This window comes from Bos indicus x Bos taurus, chromosome 19, assembly GCF_003369695.1.
Source record: "Bos indicus x Bos taurus breed Angus x Brahman F1 hybrid chromosome 19, Bos_hybrid_MaternalHap_v2.0, whole genome shotgun sequence".
NCBI classification, from domain to species: Eukaryota; Metazoa; Chordata; class Mammalia; order Artiodactyla; family Bovidae; genus Bos; species Bos indicus x Bos taurus.
Window position 1 is genome coordinate 33,112,814 of NC_040094.1, and position 17,660 is coordinate 33,130,473.

The following is a 17,660-nucleotide window of genomic DNA, read 5'->3' on the forward strand; positions in this document are numbered from 1 at the left end:
GTCGCTCTTCCCATGGAGGGGCGGGGAAGGAAGATGGCGGCGCCCAGCAACCGGTGAGGAGAGAGGACACGGGGCTCCCAGGGGGCGGCTGGACTCTTGCGTGATGGCCGCATCCCCGCACACTCTCTCCTCACGCCTCCTGACAGGTACTGCACCCCACCTCGGGCACGGATTTGGGGGAATTCTCTTCTCATTGCCACGTGCTACACCGTGGTTCCGCCTGTCTGCAACCTTGGGAGCCCTTGGCGAGGTCGGCTGGGGCATCGGTGAGGGAAGTGACCTTCGGGGCTGCCTGAAGTGAAGGGGCCTCGGAGCTAGGGCCTAGTCTTGCATTGGGGTTTCGGTGGTCCGCACACCGCGTCCATCTCCTAGCTCCCGGAGGTGGGTAGGGGACGCGATGTCTGCTGCGTCTTTCAGTTTTCAGAGGCTGGAGGTTCAGGAGAGAGGAACCTGGGGGCTCCCCGAGCCTCTTGGCTTCTCAGGGCCTTAGGTTCTAGCGATGTGTAAGTTACTCGTACGTTGCACTTACAAGAACCTGGCAAGTGCTTTGCTTCCCCGCCGTCCCCCCACCCCCGCCAACCCCCCAACCCGGAAGCCTTGTTCCAATATAAAGGGTCATAATGACAATAATAAAGACGGTGATCACCTCGGACTGCGGGCCATAACCATCCCCCGCCCCCCAGGTTTTTGTCTTTCTACCATTAGCGTGGTCCCTGCTATAATCCCACCAGGCAAGGACCTGTCACAAGTATATGTTTAGTGTAGATGTGCTTTCTTGCCCTTTGCCTGGGTCTCAGCTCGAATGTTTCCTGTTAAGAGAGGCTTGAGCACACTATCTAGGTAGAACCCCTGGCCCTCTCTTATCACATCACCCTCTTTCCTTCATTATGGTTAGAACAGCCTTTGCTTGCTTGCTTATAACCGATTTACTATGTTTCTCCCAACTGCAAGATTGAATCTTGTAAAGGCTGGGATGGTTTCTGTCTGGTTCATCTCTGTCCCCAGTGCCTGAAACAGTACCCGGTGTGCATTGTTGGTGCTGAGTAATTGTTTATAAATGAATGAAATTTGTCCTGATGGAGACATTAAAGTGGAGGTTAGGCATTGTTTTGTCCCCAGTGGTTTAGGGTGATAACTGATGTGTGGGAAATGTGTCACTGATTGTCCATATTCAAGATGGACTCCCTTTGGAAATCCCAGAAACTTTTTTTATTGGCTGAGCCACTGGATTTGTGAGGTCTTAGTTGCCCAACTAGGGATCAAACTCAGGCCCATGACAGTAAGAGAATGGAGTCCTAAACACTGGACCTTCAGTGGAATTCCCATCTGGCAATATTGATCACAATTACTCTGAAATTCCTTTTTCTTCTTTTCTCCTAATATTGTTATTCTGTGTGTCTATTTTGGCTGTGTGATCTCAGGGCATATCTACTGTATTTTCTGGAATTGAGTTTACTCCTCTATAAACAGGCTGTTCAGCTAGATGATCTCAAAGGTCTCTTCTGGTTCAAAGGGCTCAAAGAGGGTGAGAAATGGGAGTGTGTATAGATGATTAAAACAAGATTAACAGAGATTTGAGCATTGTTGAACCTGGGGGATCAGTAATGCGGGCTCATTGGATTCTTCTGCTATTGCATATGATTGGAATTTTCCACGATGAAACATTTTATTTGAAGGGTCTGTGGTTCTTTTTGAATTTGTTACCTTCTCCCATCCCTGACTGTGAATGTTCGATTCTGACCCTAGACAGTCAATCTCAGACCTTCTCCCATCCCTGACTGTGAGTGTTCAATTCTGACCTGAGACACTCATTCTCAGACAGCTCATCCTTTCTTAGTGCTGTAATTATCTCCTCTGTAGGGAGGTTTTTTCCAGCATACATTGCTCAGGATGGGGTGCTTTTCTGCTTTCATTTCTGTATTTTCATCTTCCTATAGGACAGATCTACCTCACTACTCAGAATTCCCCAGTTCAGGAAGTGGGCTGCTTATGGTTCAAATGGTTTGTTGCTGGATCTGTCTTTTTGATGCTGGTATGGGAGGAATTAATAGACAGCTTGGCTTCCTGAAGCTATGAACCAAAAGATCACCAAAAGATCTGCTATTAAGTGGTCTGTGCAGCCTGCTGTGATACACTTGGAAGGTCTACTGTAAGTGCTTGGTATGGAAGCAGCATGGTGGGAAGCGGGCAGAAAGGTTCACTGGGACTGTGTCAGGTGTCTACGTGCCCTCCTGGGTCTGGTCATGCCCGACTGTTCTTCAAAAGCTTAACAGTGTTTTATAGCCACTGAAAACTTTCAGAACCTTTCCATTTCATATCCACGTACTTCATTTTTAAAGCCCTACAATCTTGACTCAGTGTTGATGGTGAATAATGGATGTGATCATTTGTGTCCAGATTTTTAATGCATTTGTTATAAGCCATGTGTACCTTCAAACCTATATTTCTTTACACAGGGCCAAAATGTCTTTAAATTTCTGGACACTGATTGTTTTGACTAAATGAAGTGTTTTCATCATTTAAAAGTGCTGTTTCCAAGCTGGTTTTGTTTCCGTAAAGTCTCATTTTTAATCCACATAATCTTGAGAGATATTTTCCAAGATGGTTCTTTTCCTCCCAGGAACATACATTTCTCAATGGAGCAGTGGAACTCACAACTGATTTTGAAATTAAGGTGTAGAACGATAAAACTTGGTGTCTTCTTGATATAACCTTTTAATATTGAAATCCTGTTATCCCAAAGAACAATGTCAAGGCAAGAAAGGAAAAATACATACCATCAAGAAAAAGATAGACTATCAGAGGACTAAATTCAAAGGAAATTTCAATCAGTGGACTGATTTCAACACTACCATTCCTTCCTATACACATATACAGACACCACATATTCATGGATGTGGAAAATAAGCATGTCGTATTTACCTGAGGGCTGAGGATATGATTTCAGTGAAGAGGGGACCAATCTAAGACAATTGCCGTGGTTACCATGGGGTGGTGATAGCTCTCCTTCCCCCTGTCGAGGTGAGCAATGTGGGCGACTAAGTTGTCAGCCCTCAATCTCATTCTTATATGGAAGACAGTCTGCTGGCTGTTGTAGCAGAGGTCAGGACAGAGTCTCCGCTTTCAGTGAACTAAAAAAAAAAAAAAAATGATGCAGAAACAATCTGCATTAAGAAGTGCTACAAAAAAGAGTATGGAATGACAGACTACTTGAAAGAAACTTCGACATTTGACAGGCAGAGTGGAAACAGGACGCTGCAGGCAAGGAGATGCATAAACAAAGATGAACAAACTGAAATCGTGGGGCAGGACAGTGAGTCACACGTACATGTTTGGGCAAATGACGTGTATTCTGGGCTTCAGAAAGAAACCCTCTGGCTCTGTGGGACTGGGATTGGAGAGGAAAGGAGTTAACCAAAGTCCGGACGTGTGGTTTGCATCCCACAACTCTGCAGTATCCAAGTGTGAGATGATAAGGGTCTGTATCTCTCAGCGGCAGGGAAAGAAATGGACAGATTTGACCAGTGTTTCCGAGTTGACTGGAGCTGATGGTTATTAGGTGATGAAGGAAGAGTTCAAGGTGGTCTTGGAATCTCAAGTAGGCGATGGTTTTATCTGCAGTAGAGGACAGAGTAGAGATAAGGGTGAGACTAAAGTGTTCTGAGAGACATATTACAAGCCATCCACATGGAGATCCTCAGCAGATGGAAACAGGCATAGCAACTCTAGAAATGGCTTGAAGATTAAAAATTACCCTAGGGTTTGAGGAACGGAGAAGTGATGGGTAAGACTTAAAAGAAGGGGGCGGCAGGGAATGTCTGTGCTGTGTTCCTGTCGGAGGCTTTCCCAGGATGGGGCTTTACACAGAAGCATTGGGTTTGTTGATATTTGAGAGAAGGTTTAGAGATGAATGACTAAAAGCCACATTTGGATATACCAAAAATAGCTTCTTCCTAACTAGCTTGATAGAGTCATACTTTAGTGAGAGCAATTTCCTCTGTCTTTTAGTTGGCTTACCCGATATGGCCAAAATATTAATCTGAAATTTATTTTCTGGTTTACTCTTATTTCCTGGAGAAAGAAATGGCCACCCGCTCCAGTATTCTTGCCTGGAGAATCCCATGGATGGAGAAGCTTGGTGGGTTACAGTCCATGGGGTCTCAAAGAGTCAGATACGACTGAGGGACTTCACTCACTTTACAGTTATTTATTGAGAAAAATTGGGCTTCTCATTTTATCCTCTTTAGAAAGTGACCAAGCTGATTGTTTTACATTTGATTCTCTAAGAGATTGATGGTTTGGTCATTTCAATGTTTGATGTAATAAAAGCATAATTATCCTGAGGGCTTCCCTGTTGGCTCAGACAGTGAAGAATCTGCCTGCAATGCAGAAGAGCCAGGTTTAATCCCTGGGTCAGAAAGATCCCCTAGAGAAGAGAATGGCTACCCACTCCAGTATTCTTGCCTGGAGAATCCCTTGGACAGAGGAGCTTGGCGAGCTACAGTTCATGGGGTTGCAAAGAGTTGGACACGACTGAGTGACTAACACTTTCACTTTTAATGATCCTGAGATGAACAAGTTCCCTAACTGCTGGAGAATTATACTCGGACAGTGAGCAGGGCCGATCAATAACCATTCATTCATGAGTCTGGATCAGATCATTTCAGAGTTCTGACCCATCATACATGCACTGCCCACCGTGGTGCTGGCTCTGCTTCTGGGTAGGTCTAGTCATCGCTTCGGAGAAGGCAATGGCACCCCACTCCAGTACTCTTGCCTGGAAAATCCCATGGACAGAGGAGCCTGGTGGGCTACAGACCATGGGGTCGCTAAGAGTCGGACACGACTGAGCCACTTCACTTTCACTTTTCACTTTCATGCATTGGAGAAGGAAATGGCAACCCACTCCAGTGATCTTGCCTGGAGAATCCCAAGGACGGGGGAGGCTGGTGGGCTTCTGTCTATGGGGTTGCACAGAGTCGGACACGACTGAAGCGACGCAGCAGCAGCAGCAGCAGCAGCAGCAGTCATCGCTTGGTGATACATAATGGCCGTTTTAATTTTTTTCCTCTTTCTTTGATAGGCTGGGGAGGAGGATGCATCTGGTATCTAGAAAGAAGAGTCACGCGGGAGTCACCTCGTAGGTTCCTGCATCTTCTCAGGAACGTCAATCAGCAGTGGGTCACATTTCAACACTTTAACTTCCTCCGGCACATGGTAGGTTCAGAAGACCGTGCTCACTGGGCTCTCTGCCTGTACTTTCCCTGTACAAGGGGATTTCAGAAATTCCTGTTGTCAGAAGAGCTGCAACAAGTACTCTTTGAAAAAGACTTTTATTTCCTGCCCTCTTAAGTTTTTCCACAATGTTAATCCCTTGTTTTGATTATGCTTAACTGAAACCAGAATAACTCTGGTGTCTTGAGTTTAAAGTATGATCTCAACCTTATTGATTAAGTCTGGAGAAAGACAGAAAGTTGCTGGCGTGTTTTGAGTAGGCCACAGTTAGGAAAAGCTGAACTGTATAATTCATCTTTTTTAATTCTTTAAAGTTCTGTGAATACATCAGTAATACAGAAATTATTGCTTCAAGAGTAGGACCTCCCTGTTTTCTTATATCAGCAGTGAGATTCAAACATGCACTTCTGAACAGATTTAAACAAATTGAGTTCTTGTGATTTTCTGGGCATTTTACAGTGGGCATTCATAATATAGCTCAGTCTGTTTGTAGACCTTGGACCAGGTTGACTCCATGTTGTCGTCAGCATGGTAACTTACATTTGCCACTTTCTCAAATCATAAAGTATCGCAGAATGAAGAAACCACAGCTAAAAACTCATAATTTCAGTGCAAGCATGAAAGAATAGCAAATTCATAATCTGAAGTCCTATTTGACATTTCTCTTATCTTTTTTTTTTAACCTTACAGTGTCCATGTTAGCTTTTAAAATCTTTTAACTTAATAAAACTCATTTTGATGAGAGATTTTAGTTTCTAGTAATAATCAGACTTATAAAGTTGGGGATGGAGGATAATGGATATTTAGAAGAGAAACTCAAATACATAGGGTGCTTTTTTTATGTAAACAGAACTCTGAATTCATTCCTGAGTTTGTAAGTCCTTCCCCAGACAAGTGTATGTAATTTCAAGCCTTTGCAATGTAATTGGAAAAAGTCACTTAGCTAGTTATCAGGAAAGGGCTTCAGTTCTAGGAGCATCTGTAACTAACTAGTTTTCTATTCTTGGCTCTGTTAGATTGTTTCCAAGCCTTGGTTTCCTCATTTGAAAATTAAAGTGAGAGATACTAGTAATCATCTGTCTTCTTTCACAGTTTTTGAGAAGACTGACTGAGACATGTCTCCTATAAAGTCTAACGATATATGTTGTTTAAAACTGTGAAGTGCCTCATGGATGTTAGCCACAGTTAAGTGGCTCCTTTTTGCCAGTTAAGTAACAGAGGTTGTCTGAGTCTTCAGCCCAGTTTTCTCCACACACCCACTGCCCTGATGGTCCTGAGCCCTGGGTTGTGGCCCCCTTGGAGCCTCTCTCTGCATTACTCCCTGGGCCACAGGGAAAGTCAGCAGGTTGACTTGGGCTCTTGAGTCTAGAAAACTTTTGCACTGTATTTGGAATGTTAAACCTGCGGCTTCTGAGTCTATGTTGGGGGAAATCCTGGGGGAGATGAATAAGAAATCAGTTTATCTTTCTTTCAGGGAACTTAAACCCCTAGGATTTTTTCTAAGTCATAGAATCTGAAAACCAGTTAATTGTCCTCTCCATATCTTAGTAGAGTGACCCTCATGTAACATACTCTAATAGGAGTTATTTCAGCGAGTATTTATAAAGGTGTAGGAACATCTTTTAAGTACTGTAGAAGTCGGACTGATGTAAAGTGTTATTGAACAACCACGTAAGAGCATTTTGGGCCTCAGTTTCCTTAAGTTATGTGTACCTTTTTTTTTTTTTTAATTCAGTATGTCACACAACTAAACAGAAGCCTGAAGCAGCAAATAAAACCGAAGCCAGAACCAGCAGAATCTCCTTTCCTTGAAAAAACTTCTTTGGATGAGGCTAAAGCCGAAATATGCGAGATGAGACCTCTTGTACCCCCCAGCCTGTCTCTGTCCAGAAAGCCAAGTGAAAAAGCATTGATAGAACCAGAACCCACCTCAGTAATTGAGGGGTCCATAGATCTGGGGAAAGAGACGAAAGAAGAGAAGCAGTGGAAAGAGATGAAGCTGCGTGTGGATGATTTGCCAGGAATTCTGGCCCGGCTGTCCAAAATCAAACTCACAGGTACCTTGGGATTTACTTGAAACTATTCTTGTAGTTAAACAAACTACTAATTTTTTTACTGCCCCTGAAGGAATATTTTAAACTGTAGATCCTCTTTTAGTATTTTTTCCTCTTTTCAACTTAATTGGGATTTGAAATCAAATTTTTGGAATTTTGTTTATGCAGAATTGTAAATAGTATTACCGTGAACATATTGTGGCCTTCCTTGGTGGCTCAGTGGTAGAGAATGGCAACCCACTCTCAGCATTCTTGCTTGGAGAATTCCTGTGGATAGAGGAGCCTGGTAGGCTACAGTTCATGGGGTCGCAAAAAAGTCAGACACAACTGAGAGACTAAACAACAACAACACATTGTACTAAAAAGAGTCTGTTACTTGCAGTTAAACGGAATGTCTGTCCTGTTTGCTTCCGTGTCTTTTGTGTGTTTACAGCTGCTGTCCTGTAAAGACGCAGTAAGAGAATGTAGCCCGATTCAGTTCTGAAACCAAGAAGGGCCGCATTGCTGGGCTTGATGGGCCATGGACCCACAGGCACCGGGACCCCCAGCTCACTGCTGTGGTTGCTTCTCATAGGGCCTCTGGGATTGTCCCACGTTCCCAGGGATGTAGATTGCTTCTCTGCAAAGAGGTTTGGTACCAGATGTTTTTGCTGAAGCCTAGCAGACTGCACCAAATTTTATTGTATCTGCTTGGGTATTAACCCATGAGTCATGTCGTTCGGTTGTTACAGCCACCCTGGGAGTCTGGCCGAGCTTTATTGTCACCTCATCTAATAGCTCAACCTCAAAATGGCTTATTCTGTGCTAATCCTGTTAGAAGACATGTTCTGGCCCACCCTGCAGACTGAAGGCCTGGTCTCTCCTTTCCTTCTTGGATAAGAATGGTGGTGGTTCAAGCTCAGTCCTCTCTGACTCTTTGCAACCCCATGGACTACAGCCTACCAGGCTCCTCTGTCCATGGGATTTCCCAGGCAGGAATACTGGAGTGGGTTGCCATTTCTCTTCTCCAGGGGATCTTTCTGATCTATGGATCAAACCTGCGTCTCCTGCATTGCAGGTGATTCTTCACCGCCAGAGCCACCAGAGAAGCCCTTGGATGAGAATAAGGTGAAGAATACAGGTGGGGAATGGGTGGATAATATAGTAACACTACGTATTCTTGGAGGACAGAAAGTGGTCAGTAATATTACTGAGGCAGAATTGGGAAAGGAACAGATGAGACAGAGCATTTTCGGAGTAGAGAAAATCAGGGAAAAAGTAGTGGTTGGTTGTTTGTTTTTCAAGAGTTGAGCCTGAAATTCAGGGTAGAAGGAGGTAAAGAGATGACTTCTTTCCTCAGCCACCAAGCTCACTTTAAATCTTTTTGGAGGGATGACAGATAGACACAGGAATTTGACAAAGGAGCTGAGGATCACAGTCAGACTTGCACAGGGTAACTAACAGTGGGCCTGATCACAGGTGCTATCTGTGTGTCTCACGATGGCTGAGCAGTCATCACATTCCTGCAGAAGTTACCTTGTGTCACTTACACAAGCAGTGTGTGAATCATGTGTTGACATGTTAAGAATGACCCCAGATATAATCGTAAGGATGTCACCCTCAAGATGAGACCACTCTGTCTGCAGGTGTCGGAAGCGAGTTCCCCCAGCAGCGGGACCGTCTTTCTCTGTGTGCTCTGCAGTATCTCCCACCCGCCCGGCACATTACTTCTCTTATCACCCCACTTCTGTCAGTAACACCAGCATTCTTCACTTCCCCCAGATGGGAAACCCTGGAGTCAGTCTTAATTCCTTGCTCTCCGTGGAGAGCGTCGTCTCCAGTCTCACCTCCTTCGTTAGCCCTGTGAGGTTCTGCACCCCCTCTCCGCAGGCTGAGGTCCAGAACTCCTGAGGCATGTGGTCCTAACTACCCTTTCTGTCCCATCTTCCTGCCGTACTGACTTTCCTTTTCTCATCTACTCATAACCAACTCAAGAGTACCTTCCCTTCCCTTCATGATGCCTCCTGCCTGGACTCTGCCCAAGTTTAAAGGAACATGGTAACCTAGAATGATTAAGCTCCTCCCCAGAAACAGGCTTTTTCCCTTTCCCCTGTCCCCCATTCCCACCCCTGTCCTAGCAGCTGGGCGTGTCCGTCCTCCCCACCGTGCTCAGTCCTCCCGCCTCCCTGGAGACCAGTCTGTCCCCATATCCAGTCAGATCCTTTCAAGGGTTTTCCCTTAGTCCTGCTCTGGCCTGTTCTTGGCAGTCAATAAATAAAGAACATCAGTATTTCATCCATCACATGCATGAAAATATTTCTGTCACATTTTGCCTTTTCTTTTTTTTCTTTTTGCTTTTTCTGTTTATGATGTTTACTTGGTGATGTTTTGTTCTGTTTTATTTTGCCCCATTGGAATTTTTAACTTTCATGTATTAAGCCTTACTGGTTTTTTTAATGCTTAGAAATATTTTCAGCACCCTGAGGTTATAGAAGCCTTCACTTGTGTTTTTTTCAGGCACTTCTATATTTTTACTATATTCTTTAAGGTTTGGGGACCATGTCGGAGGTATTTCACCATAAGGTGTAGGAGTGACTGAGAAAACTGGTGATAGCATCGTCGAGCGAGGCTTGCCTCTTTTTGTAAATAAAGTTTTATTGGAACGTAGCCACAGCTGTTGGTTCTGTGCTCATGGCACACAACCTTGGCAGACTTGAGTCATTGCCTTAGAAAAGTCATGGCCTGGAAAGAGTGTAGTGACCTCTGGGCCAGAGTCCCTGCTCTCAAGTCATTGCTCTTACTAGTTTAGTGACCTTGAGCAAGTTCCATATGTCTGTGCCTCAGTTTACCCATCTGTAAAGTGGAATTAGTAATGATAACTTACTTCCTAGGGGTGTACTGAATGTTAAATGGAATGACATCTGGGAACTGCATAGAGGCGACCATGTTAAAACCTACACACTCGTTTCTTAAATAAAAAATAAATTCATCACCCGGGTGATGTAACTTGCAGGCCCTTGAGTTTTTGCTGCCCTGCCCTTGGAGAACTTCCAGCGAAGACTGGATGAATGATTGTGTTGAGACTTAAGAATGGCAGTACTGAAGGGAGGAGAACCAGGTGTGAGGGGAGGGCAGTACTGGACACACGGAATTGGAGTTGCCCAGGGAACACTAGCTGTGAAGGACAGGACCCCCGGGCTGGAAGAGCATAGGGTCTTCAGCATAGGATTGACCTGAAGCCATGGTGGTGAGCAGGTCAGGTGTAAAGTGGCCAGAGCAGAAAGCCAAGGACAAGACTTTGGGGCCAGTCCGCTTTTAAGGACTGGGCAGAGTGTGTAATGGGGCCTGCAAGGGAATATGTGGTCAGAGGAAGGGAAACAGGAGAGGGCTTCATCACGGAAAGGGCCCATAAAGGAAGTGATCAACACTTAAATGCTAGAGGTCTCCTAAGAAGCCTGGCCATGGAGTTGTTTTATCTGGCAGTTAGGAAGTCAACATTGACAGGCTGCTAAATCAGGAACTAATTATCAGTGTTTCTTCTTCTTAGAGTCTCAAATGAGGTACTTTTAAATATTTAATTTCGAATGACGTCTTAAAGTTTGTTTTCGTAATGCTTAGTTCTTTAAGGGTATATGGGAAAGGGTGACAGTCGGTTTAGGATCAATTTGGGGGCTTAGCGGGAGCATCTTCCTTCCTTCCAGCTGTTGTATTGCTTTTTCTGTTCTGTACCTTTAGAGTGATGTGTATCCAAGCAGGGCTTCATCCTGAAAACGTGGTCTGAAATCTCCAGCCATGACTAAATCGCTCTTTAGCGGCGGTTGTGCAGTGTGTAGGATGTGCCTCAACTCTTCAGTCTGCTGAGAAGCTCGCATGGCACATGTGTGTGTTCCCGTGGCGCTTCCTGGACACCATCCCCAGGGATCAGATCCCGGAGCCTTGGGACGGGACCTGGAGCTCTGCACCTTGGCACGGGTGCAGATGATTGCATGCAGGTGGTCCTGGGCCACCCTTCGAGAAACTGAGGGAGGCGATGTGCTGGCAGAGGGCCAGCACAGACCCCCGTGGTCTGGCGGGCGTGGAGGGCTCGCCCCCTCCTTCCCGTGAGAGCCTGAGCAACCCTAGCCATGACTGGCATGGGAGCAGCTGTAGGCAGGGGCTTGGGGGGGAGGTCTGGACCACACAGGAGAGGTGTGCATGGGCAAGATGCACACGTGGGTTGGGGAGCAGCCTTCCCTGCAGCCACAGATGGAAAAGTCCCGGCAGTAAACGTCTCTTGTATCATTTTATATATTCCCTGCCCCCAGTTTCTGGATGAGCTAATTGAATTCAAGTCATTTCCTTCTGCTTATTCCATTTAAAGAGGCAACACCCTTCGAGTGACCCCAACTCTCTTATTTGACCTCTTACCTCCCTGTTTATTTTATGACTTGAATTCATACATGTCTTGGAGTCTGCAGGATTTTTTTTTTTTTTTTAAAGAAAATCCCTGGTGTTTATCAATTGGTTTCTTTTGGACTCTTTACATCTTGGGCAATTCATTTATAGGTCATGATAGCCAAGGCAGAAATACCTGGGAGGCAGCTATCACTTTGATAGAACTTGTCTTTCTTCCTTCGCCTCGTTCGTGTATAGCTGTAACACACCAAGGATAATAAGCTGTAGACTAAGGAAGAGCCGTGTAGTGACCATGTGTCCCATTCATCTGTAGGACAGCAGAGTAGCAGCAGGATGGGGCTTTTGCATTTATACCAGGATTTGGGCCAAAGTCTGAAGGAGCTAATGCCGTTTAAAGATTTGTTTTTTTTCTATGAAAGGAAGTAAGACTGAGTTTATAAAGAAGTTATAGTGTGTCTCCCTTGAGTTTCTCTTGCCAGCCGAGCTATTTACAATATGTTTTTGGAGTTTGTTGCAAGGACCACACTGGGGTGAAGAAATTTTATTTGGATTAGGATCATAAGACACTTTGGTGACTCAACCAAGTTAACACTTAATATGGGTCAATAAAAAGCAGAAATGTTTTCCTGAATAATGTCTGTGCTGAAAAGCTGCAGCACGTTTTTTTTTTTTTGAGACCAGAACACTAAAATAATTTGTTTATTGAAGCCAATAGATTAGGCTGTTGACAGAACTGATGTGAACTGCAGCCTGCTAGTTTTTGGACTTCTTTCTCCGGAACCTAGAATGCTGTTTTTTATTAAAAGAAAAAAAAAAAAAAAAACCCCAAGAATAGAGGATGCAATTTTATTTTAGCTTGCTTATAGTTTTTAAAGGTCAATGTACTATAATTATCAGCTCTCAGATACCACATAAAAGATTTTTCACATTTTCCTAAAAATATTGTGTTATAGTTTCTTAAATTTTAATATATATTTTGAAATAATTACCTTAATATCTGTATGCTTGATAAATGTTAAAGCAGTATTTGCATTACTGAGTTTTACTTTTAGAACAAATAGAAAATACAGAGAAGCCAAAATGGGAAGGATGGGACTCTCCTTATAATTCTAAATATAATCATCCAAGTGAGACCTGTTTTGATGATTTTGGTGTATTCTAGAATGTCTTTCTGGGGCTTCCCTGGCTCAGGAGACCTGGGTTTGATCCCTGGGTCGGAAGGATCTCCTGGAGAAGGGAATGGCTACCCATTCCAGTATTCTTGCGTGGAGAATCAACCCCATGGGCAGAGGAACCTGGCGGGCTACAGTCCATGGGGTCTCAAAGAGTTGGATACACCGAACAACTAACACGCACACACAGAATGTTTTTCTATACATGCCATTCAAATACTTTTGCTTTTTAAACAAAAATAAGATCATAATGTAAATGTTTTCTACAGTTAAAAAAAAAAATCCTAATTCTGTGAATATCTTTTTGTGCCACTGTTTTTGGTGGCCTTTTCTTTTAATAAGTGATGTTTTGTGAAGATACAAAAGCGCACGAGAACACCCCTCCCTGTGTGACGTGGCATCCCTGGGTGCCTCTTTTGCGTTTTCAGCTCGAGGACGGAGACTCTCGGTCTGTTACTGGTAAAACATTCCTGTGGCCTGAAGGAGTTGCAGAGGGAGCATCAGCAAGGGAACTTCTGCTCTAAAGAGGTTTTTCCAGTGTGGTTTTGAAACCACCGTGCCAGCGCCCTGCTTCCCAAGTCTGGTTTCTCCCATGGTCTGCCTCCACTCTCAGCACACAGGGTGTCTGTGCTCAGCGTTTTCTCCAGCGCCCCTGCCAGGCATACCCTCTGTGGGGGGCCGTGTGGGTGGGGGCCTGTCCGTCGGGTTGAGGGCCTCCGCGTCATCTCCACCTCGACTCGGTGAGAACGACATCAAGGAGGGCTCTGCATCCTCTCTGCTCCGGCCCCTTCTCTCTCCTTTCCAGGGGGCGCAGCTGCCCCAGCACAGTCCTGCTGTTGCATAAAGTGGGTCCAGGTCACCACAGTTCACCCTGGCCTCTGCTCCTCATTCCTCACCCTCCACAGCAGCCAGAAAAACAGCGTCCCCTCAGATAGCCTTTATTCCCCTCCCAGGCAGCATTAGTGGTAAAGAACCCACCTGTCAATTCAGAAGGCATAAGAGACTCGGATTTAACCCCTGGGTTGGGAAGATACCCTGGCGAAGGGCACGGCAACCCACTCCAGTGTCCTTGCCTGGAGAATCCCATGGACAGAGGAGCCTGCCAGCCTATAGCCCATAGGGTCACAAAGAGTCGGACACAACTGAAGCAACTCAGCACACACCACACATCCATTTTCTCACCAGTTGGTCATTTTCTGCTATTCAAATAGTGAAAGGCACAAGTCATCCTTCAGCATCTGTCTTCAGTTTCATCTCATCTGCACTGTATTTAACAAACATTTCTTGAGGGTTTTAGTATCCACTCTTTACCTAATTTATTGCTGATGTAGGTTTTTCTCTAATTTTCATTTTTATTCCATCATTTCAGTTGGTTTCTGGTGGGAGCGGGCCATGTAGATGCTTCAGCCAGTGTTCCAAGTTAGATGAAAACTATTTTTATCTGGGCTATTCTGTTTTCTGATGATGTCACTGCTTTAAATACAGTTTGAGATTAATTCTTTCCCAGCTCAGCTACCAGAGAAAGAGCCCAAGATTAATTGGATTGATTTTAAGTATGAGATGGGTGGTAGATGCTAGAGGAATGTAGAGCTAAATTTCATGAGGATGGTAATCATTCTCAAAAATGCATTGACAGCTTTTATGAAGAGAAAGAGAAGAAGCTATGAGTTGAGAATGGGCTCAGCTGCATGTAAGTGAAAACCTGAAGAACAGTGACTTAAGCAGATGAAGGGTTTATATACTCTCGTATCAAGGAGTTTGAGATTAGGAGTCGAGAGCTAGTGCTCAGGGATTTTGTTAACATAGTTGGCCCCTGCTCTTTGCTCTGTTCTCATTAGCTTCTGGCTCTTGTCCTCAAGTAGTAGCCACAAGGTGGCTGCCACTCCCCCCTCATCATGTTGTATTCCAGGCAGAAAGAATGAAGATGGGGATGATGTGGAAAGGCAGAAACCTCCTTAACAAGACTTGGCCTTTTTAGGAAATTCGCTGGTGGTCCAGTGGCTAGGATTCTGTGCTTTCACTGCCGAGGGTGCGGGTTCAGTCCCTGGTCCAGGAGTTAAGATCGAGCAAGCCAGGGCAGGCTTTTTACTTGGGAGGGGAAGGTTTTGATAGGAATATCTCCTTAAATTTTATTGGCCAGGGCTGTACAGCAAGCATGGCTTCTCCAGCTAAAAGGGACGGGGTAAAGAATACCTCTATCATTCAAAAAAAACAGAGCATCTAAGTCCAGCCTGGTCAATGCTGTCTGTAGCCAGCTTCCCTATGTCCTCACAGCACCCACCAGGCTGTCTTTTTATGCAGCACGTCCCCTCCCAGGAACAGGATGCGGGCTGCCCAGATTTCCGCCCCTAGTTTTCCAAAGACAGTAGAACCGCGCCTCTAGATCTGCTGTGGGACCACACCACACATGGGCTTCCTGTGCGGCGTGTTTAAATAAAGCTGCTTTGCCGCCTCCGCCTATACTTTCCCAGGGCTGGTTATGGGTATGTGCCTGTCTGTCGGCAGTCTTCCCTGCCATCTTGATCATCAGGTATGTGTTTGAGACTCCTCCTGTGTGCTGGGGCACTGTCCTCACTGGACTGTGCCATGGAGGAAGACCAGCTGACCCAAGGCTACACTGAATAGTTCAGGTTGATGGCGAAACTTCAGCAGAACAAAGAAGCGAGCCAGGCAGCCCCTCTTTCGCTCCTTTGTTACACTTAGAAGTCACTGAGGGCCTGTCATCCTGTTAAGTTGTCTTCTTTGCCCCAGATTCCATTATCCACCTGGAGAACTCCACTCCCTTTAATGTTTCTGAATCGCCACGTGTGGTCTGAGCTACTTGGAGTGCCTGTTAAAATGCAGATTCCTGTGCCTCGTCTCCATAAACTCTTTCACACTAGGTCTGGGATGGGGGCGTAGGAATCTGTATTTTAACAAAGGGCCCTGGTTGGCATGGTCCCCAGAACCTACTCTGAGAAACTATTATCCGAAGAACTCACTCGACACCCTCTCCACCACCTCAGTTTCATGCTCGGCAAACCACCTTGCTCCCCATTTCAAACAAAAAGCGAGCTTTGGTTTTCATCAAGTGGGAACTCTTGGTTTATCTGGGTTCTCACAGGTCATTGCCTTTTCTCTTCTCTGCCTGTCTCTTCTCCTATCAGCCCCACCTCGTATCAGCAGCCAGCCGCATCTGTGGACCCGTGGCATTCTCTTAGGTTCTGCACACAGTCAGGCCTCCCCCGTCCCTGGCGGCTGTGTTAGCCGCATCTCTAGAGGGGACTGGACGATGGCTCCCCAGCCCTGCAGGTGCCTGATTATCATTCTGGGGTGTCCTCAAGGGCCTAGTTTCTAGTTCAGAGTGAAGTACGGTAGCATCTTACTTATTGAGGTTAAGGAATGAGAACCTTACAAGAGTGAATTTAAAAGGCTGCTGCCAGGTTATCGGTTTAAGTGCTAAAAAGTTTTTGCGTGGTAGCATTTTTTTTATATCTTAAGCAAGGGATGGTAAATTTGGAGGTTAAGAATGAAAAGAGGAGTGCTAACATAGCAGTGTTTTGTTAAAACACAAGGCATGTTTTTTGACCTGTATTCGCATGGGTGGTGCTCTCTTCAGAGGAGGTGGGCAGGCTGGCTGGTGCTCCCTTACGCCGTGGCCCTGTGTCGCTGTTTTTCTGCCTCTAGCACTCACACCTGGCCCTCCTCCCCATTCCCAGGCCAGCTCCTCCTCATCCTTTGTCTTCACCTTTGACCTCAGTTTGAGCAGGTGTCTAGGTCAGGAGCCCTTAGCTGTCACAGCGTCCGTGACTCCACCCTCTGACGTGCTTCCGCGCTTTGCTGTTGTGCCTGTTGGCTTGTCTGAATCTCCACCAGCCTGTGGGCACCGCGAGGCAGGGACCACATCCATCTCCGTGGCTTGTTGCGTTCCCAGGGCCTCACTCCTGCCCTGCACATAATAGATACTCAAAAAATAGAAGCTTATGGGGAAAAAAGCTATAATGAACTCTCTTGCAAAAATTTGTAGAATTTAAAACAGCTTAGCTTTTTAAGTACAAATAATCATTTTCCTGTGATGTAATAGCTGAATATTTTGTTGTTGTTCAATCACTAAGTTGTGTCCAACTCTCTGTGACCCCATGGACCGTGGCACGCCAGGCTCCTGCGTCCTCCACCATCTCCCAGAATTAGCTCAAATTCATGTCCACTGAGTTGGTGATGCCGTCTAAACATCTCATCCTCTGTCACCCCTTCTCCTCCTGCCCTCAATCTTTCCTAGCATCTGGGTCTTTTTCAATGAGTCAGCTCTTCGCTTCAGGTGGCCAGGGTATTGGAGCTTCAGCTTCAGCATGAGTCCTTCCAATGAGTATTTAGTAGCAGCTGTAAAGTATTGTACCTGTGACAGGTGACCTTGGGCCACTGTGTTTCATATTTCTGTCTGCTTTTCACCATGTCACCCTCACCCGTTGTCATTGATATGAAACCGAGAACAATCTTCATTATTTTAGTAAAAACTGCTCGACTAACAGTTTCTTCTTGCCAAACTGATATTTCAAAAGGATTGTTTTTACTTCTTAAAAGCTTAATAAGCATCAGTTTTATGGAAACTTCTTTTAGTTAATTACAAAGATCATAAAGTGTTGGTTATTGAGTCTACTGAGAAGAAATGTTTTTTTGTTGAAAAGGAAAACTAAAAATAGGATGTCAAAGTAGAAAAGCTTCGATGGTTCAAGGAAAAACTGTGATTGAAAGAACAATCTTAGGGTCTCACTCAGTGTTGCCTAATTAACTTGGATGCAAACAGCTTTTCTGGATGTGTTTTTTTATACAGACCTGATGGCTATTT

The 17,660-nt window shown here is 45.1% G+C and overlaps 1 protein-coding gene across 1 annotated transcript in view; it reads left to right on the forward strand.

The window, feature by feature from the left end:
• The window catches only part of LOC113877069 (protoheme IX farnesyltransferase, mitochondrial), a 108,951-nt gene continuing 91,291 nt past the window's right edge, over window positions 1–17,660 (forward strand). The window contains exons 1-3 of the mRNA XM_027516804.1: window positions 1–146; window positions 5,084–5,217; window positions 6,971–7,292. Of these exons, the coding sequence (XP_027372605.1) occupies window positions 104–146; window positions 5,084–5,217; window positions 6,971–7,292 (499 nt within the window). The 5' untranslated portion in view covers window positions 1–103. The remainder of the gene's footprint in view (window positions 147–5,083; window positions 5,218–6,970; window positions 7,293–17,660) is intronic.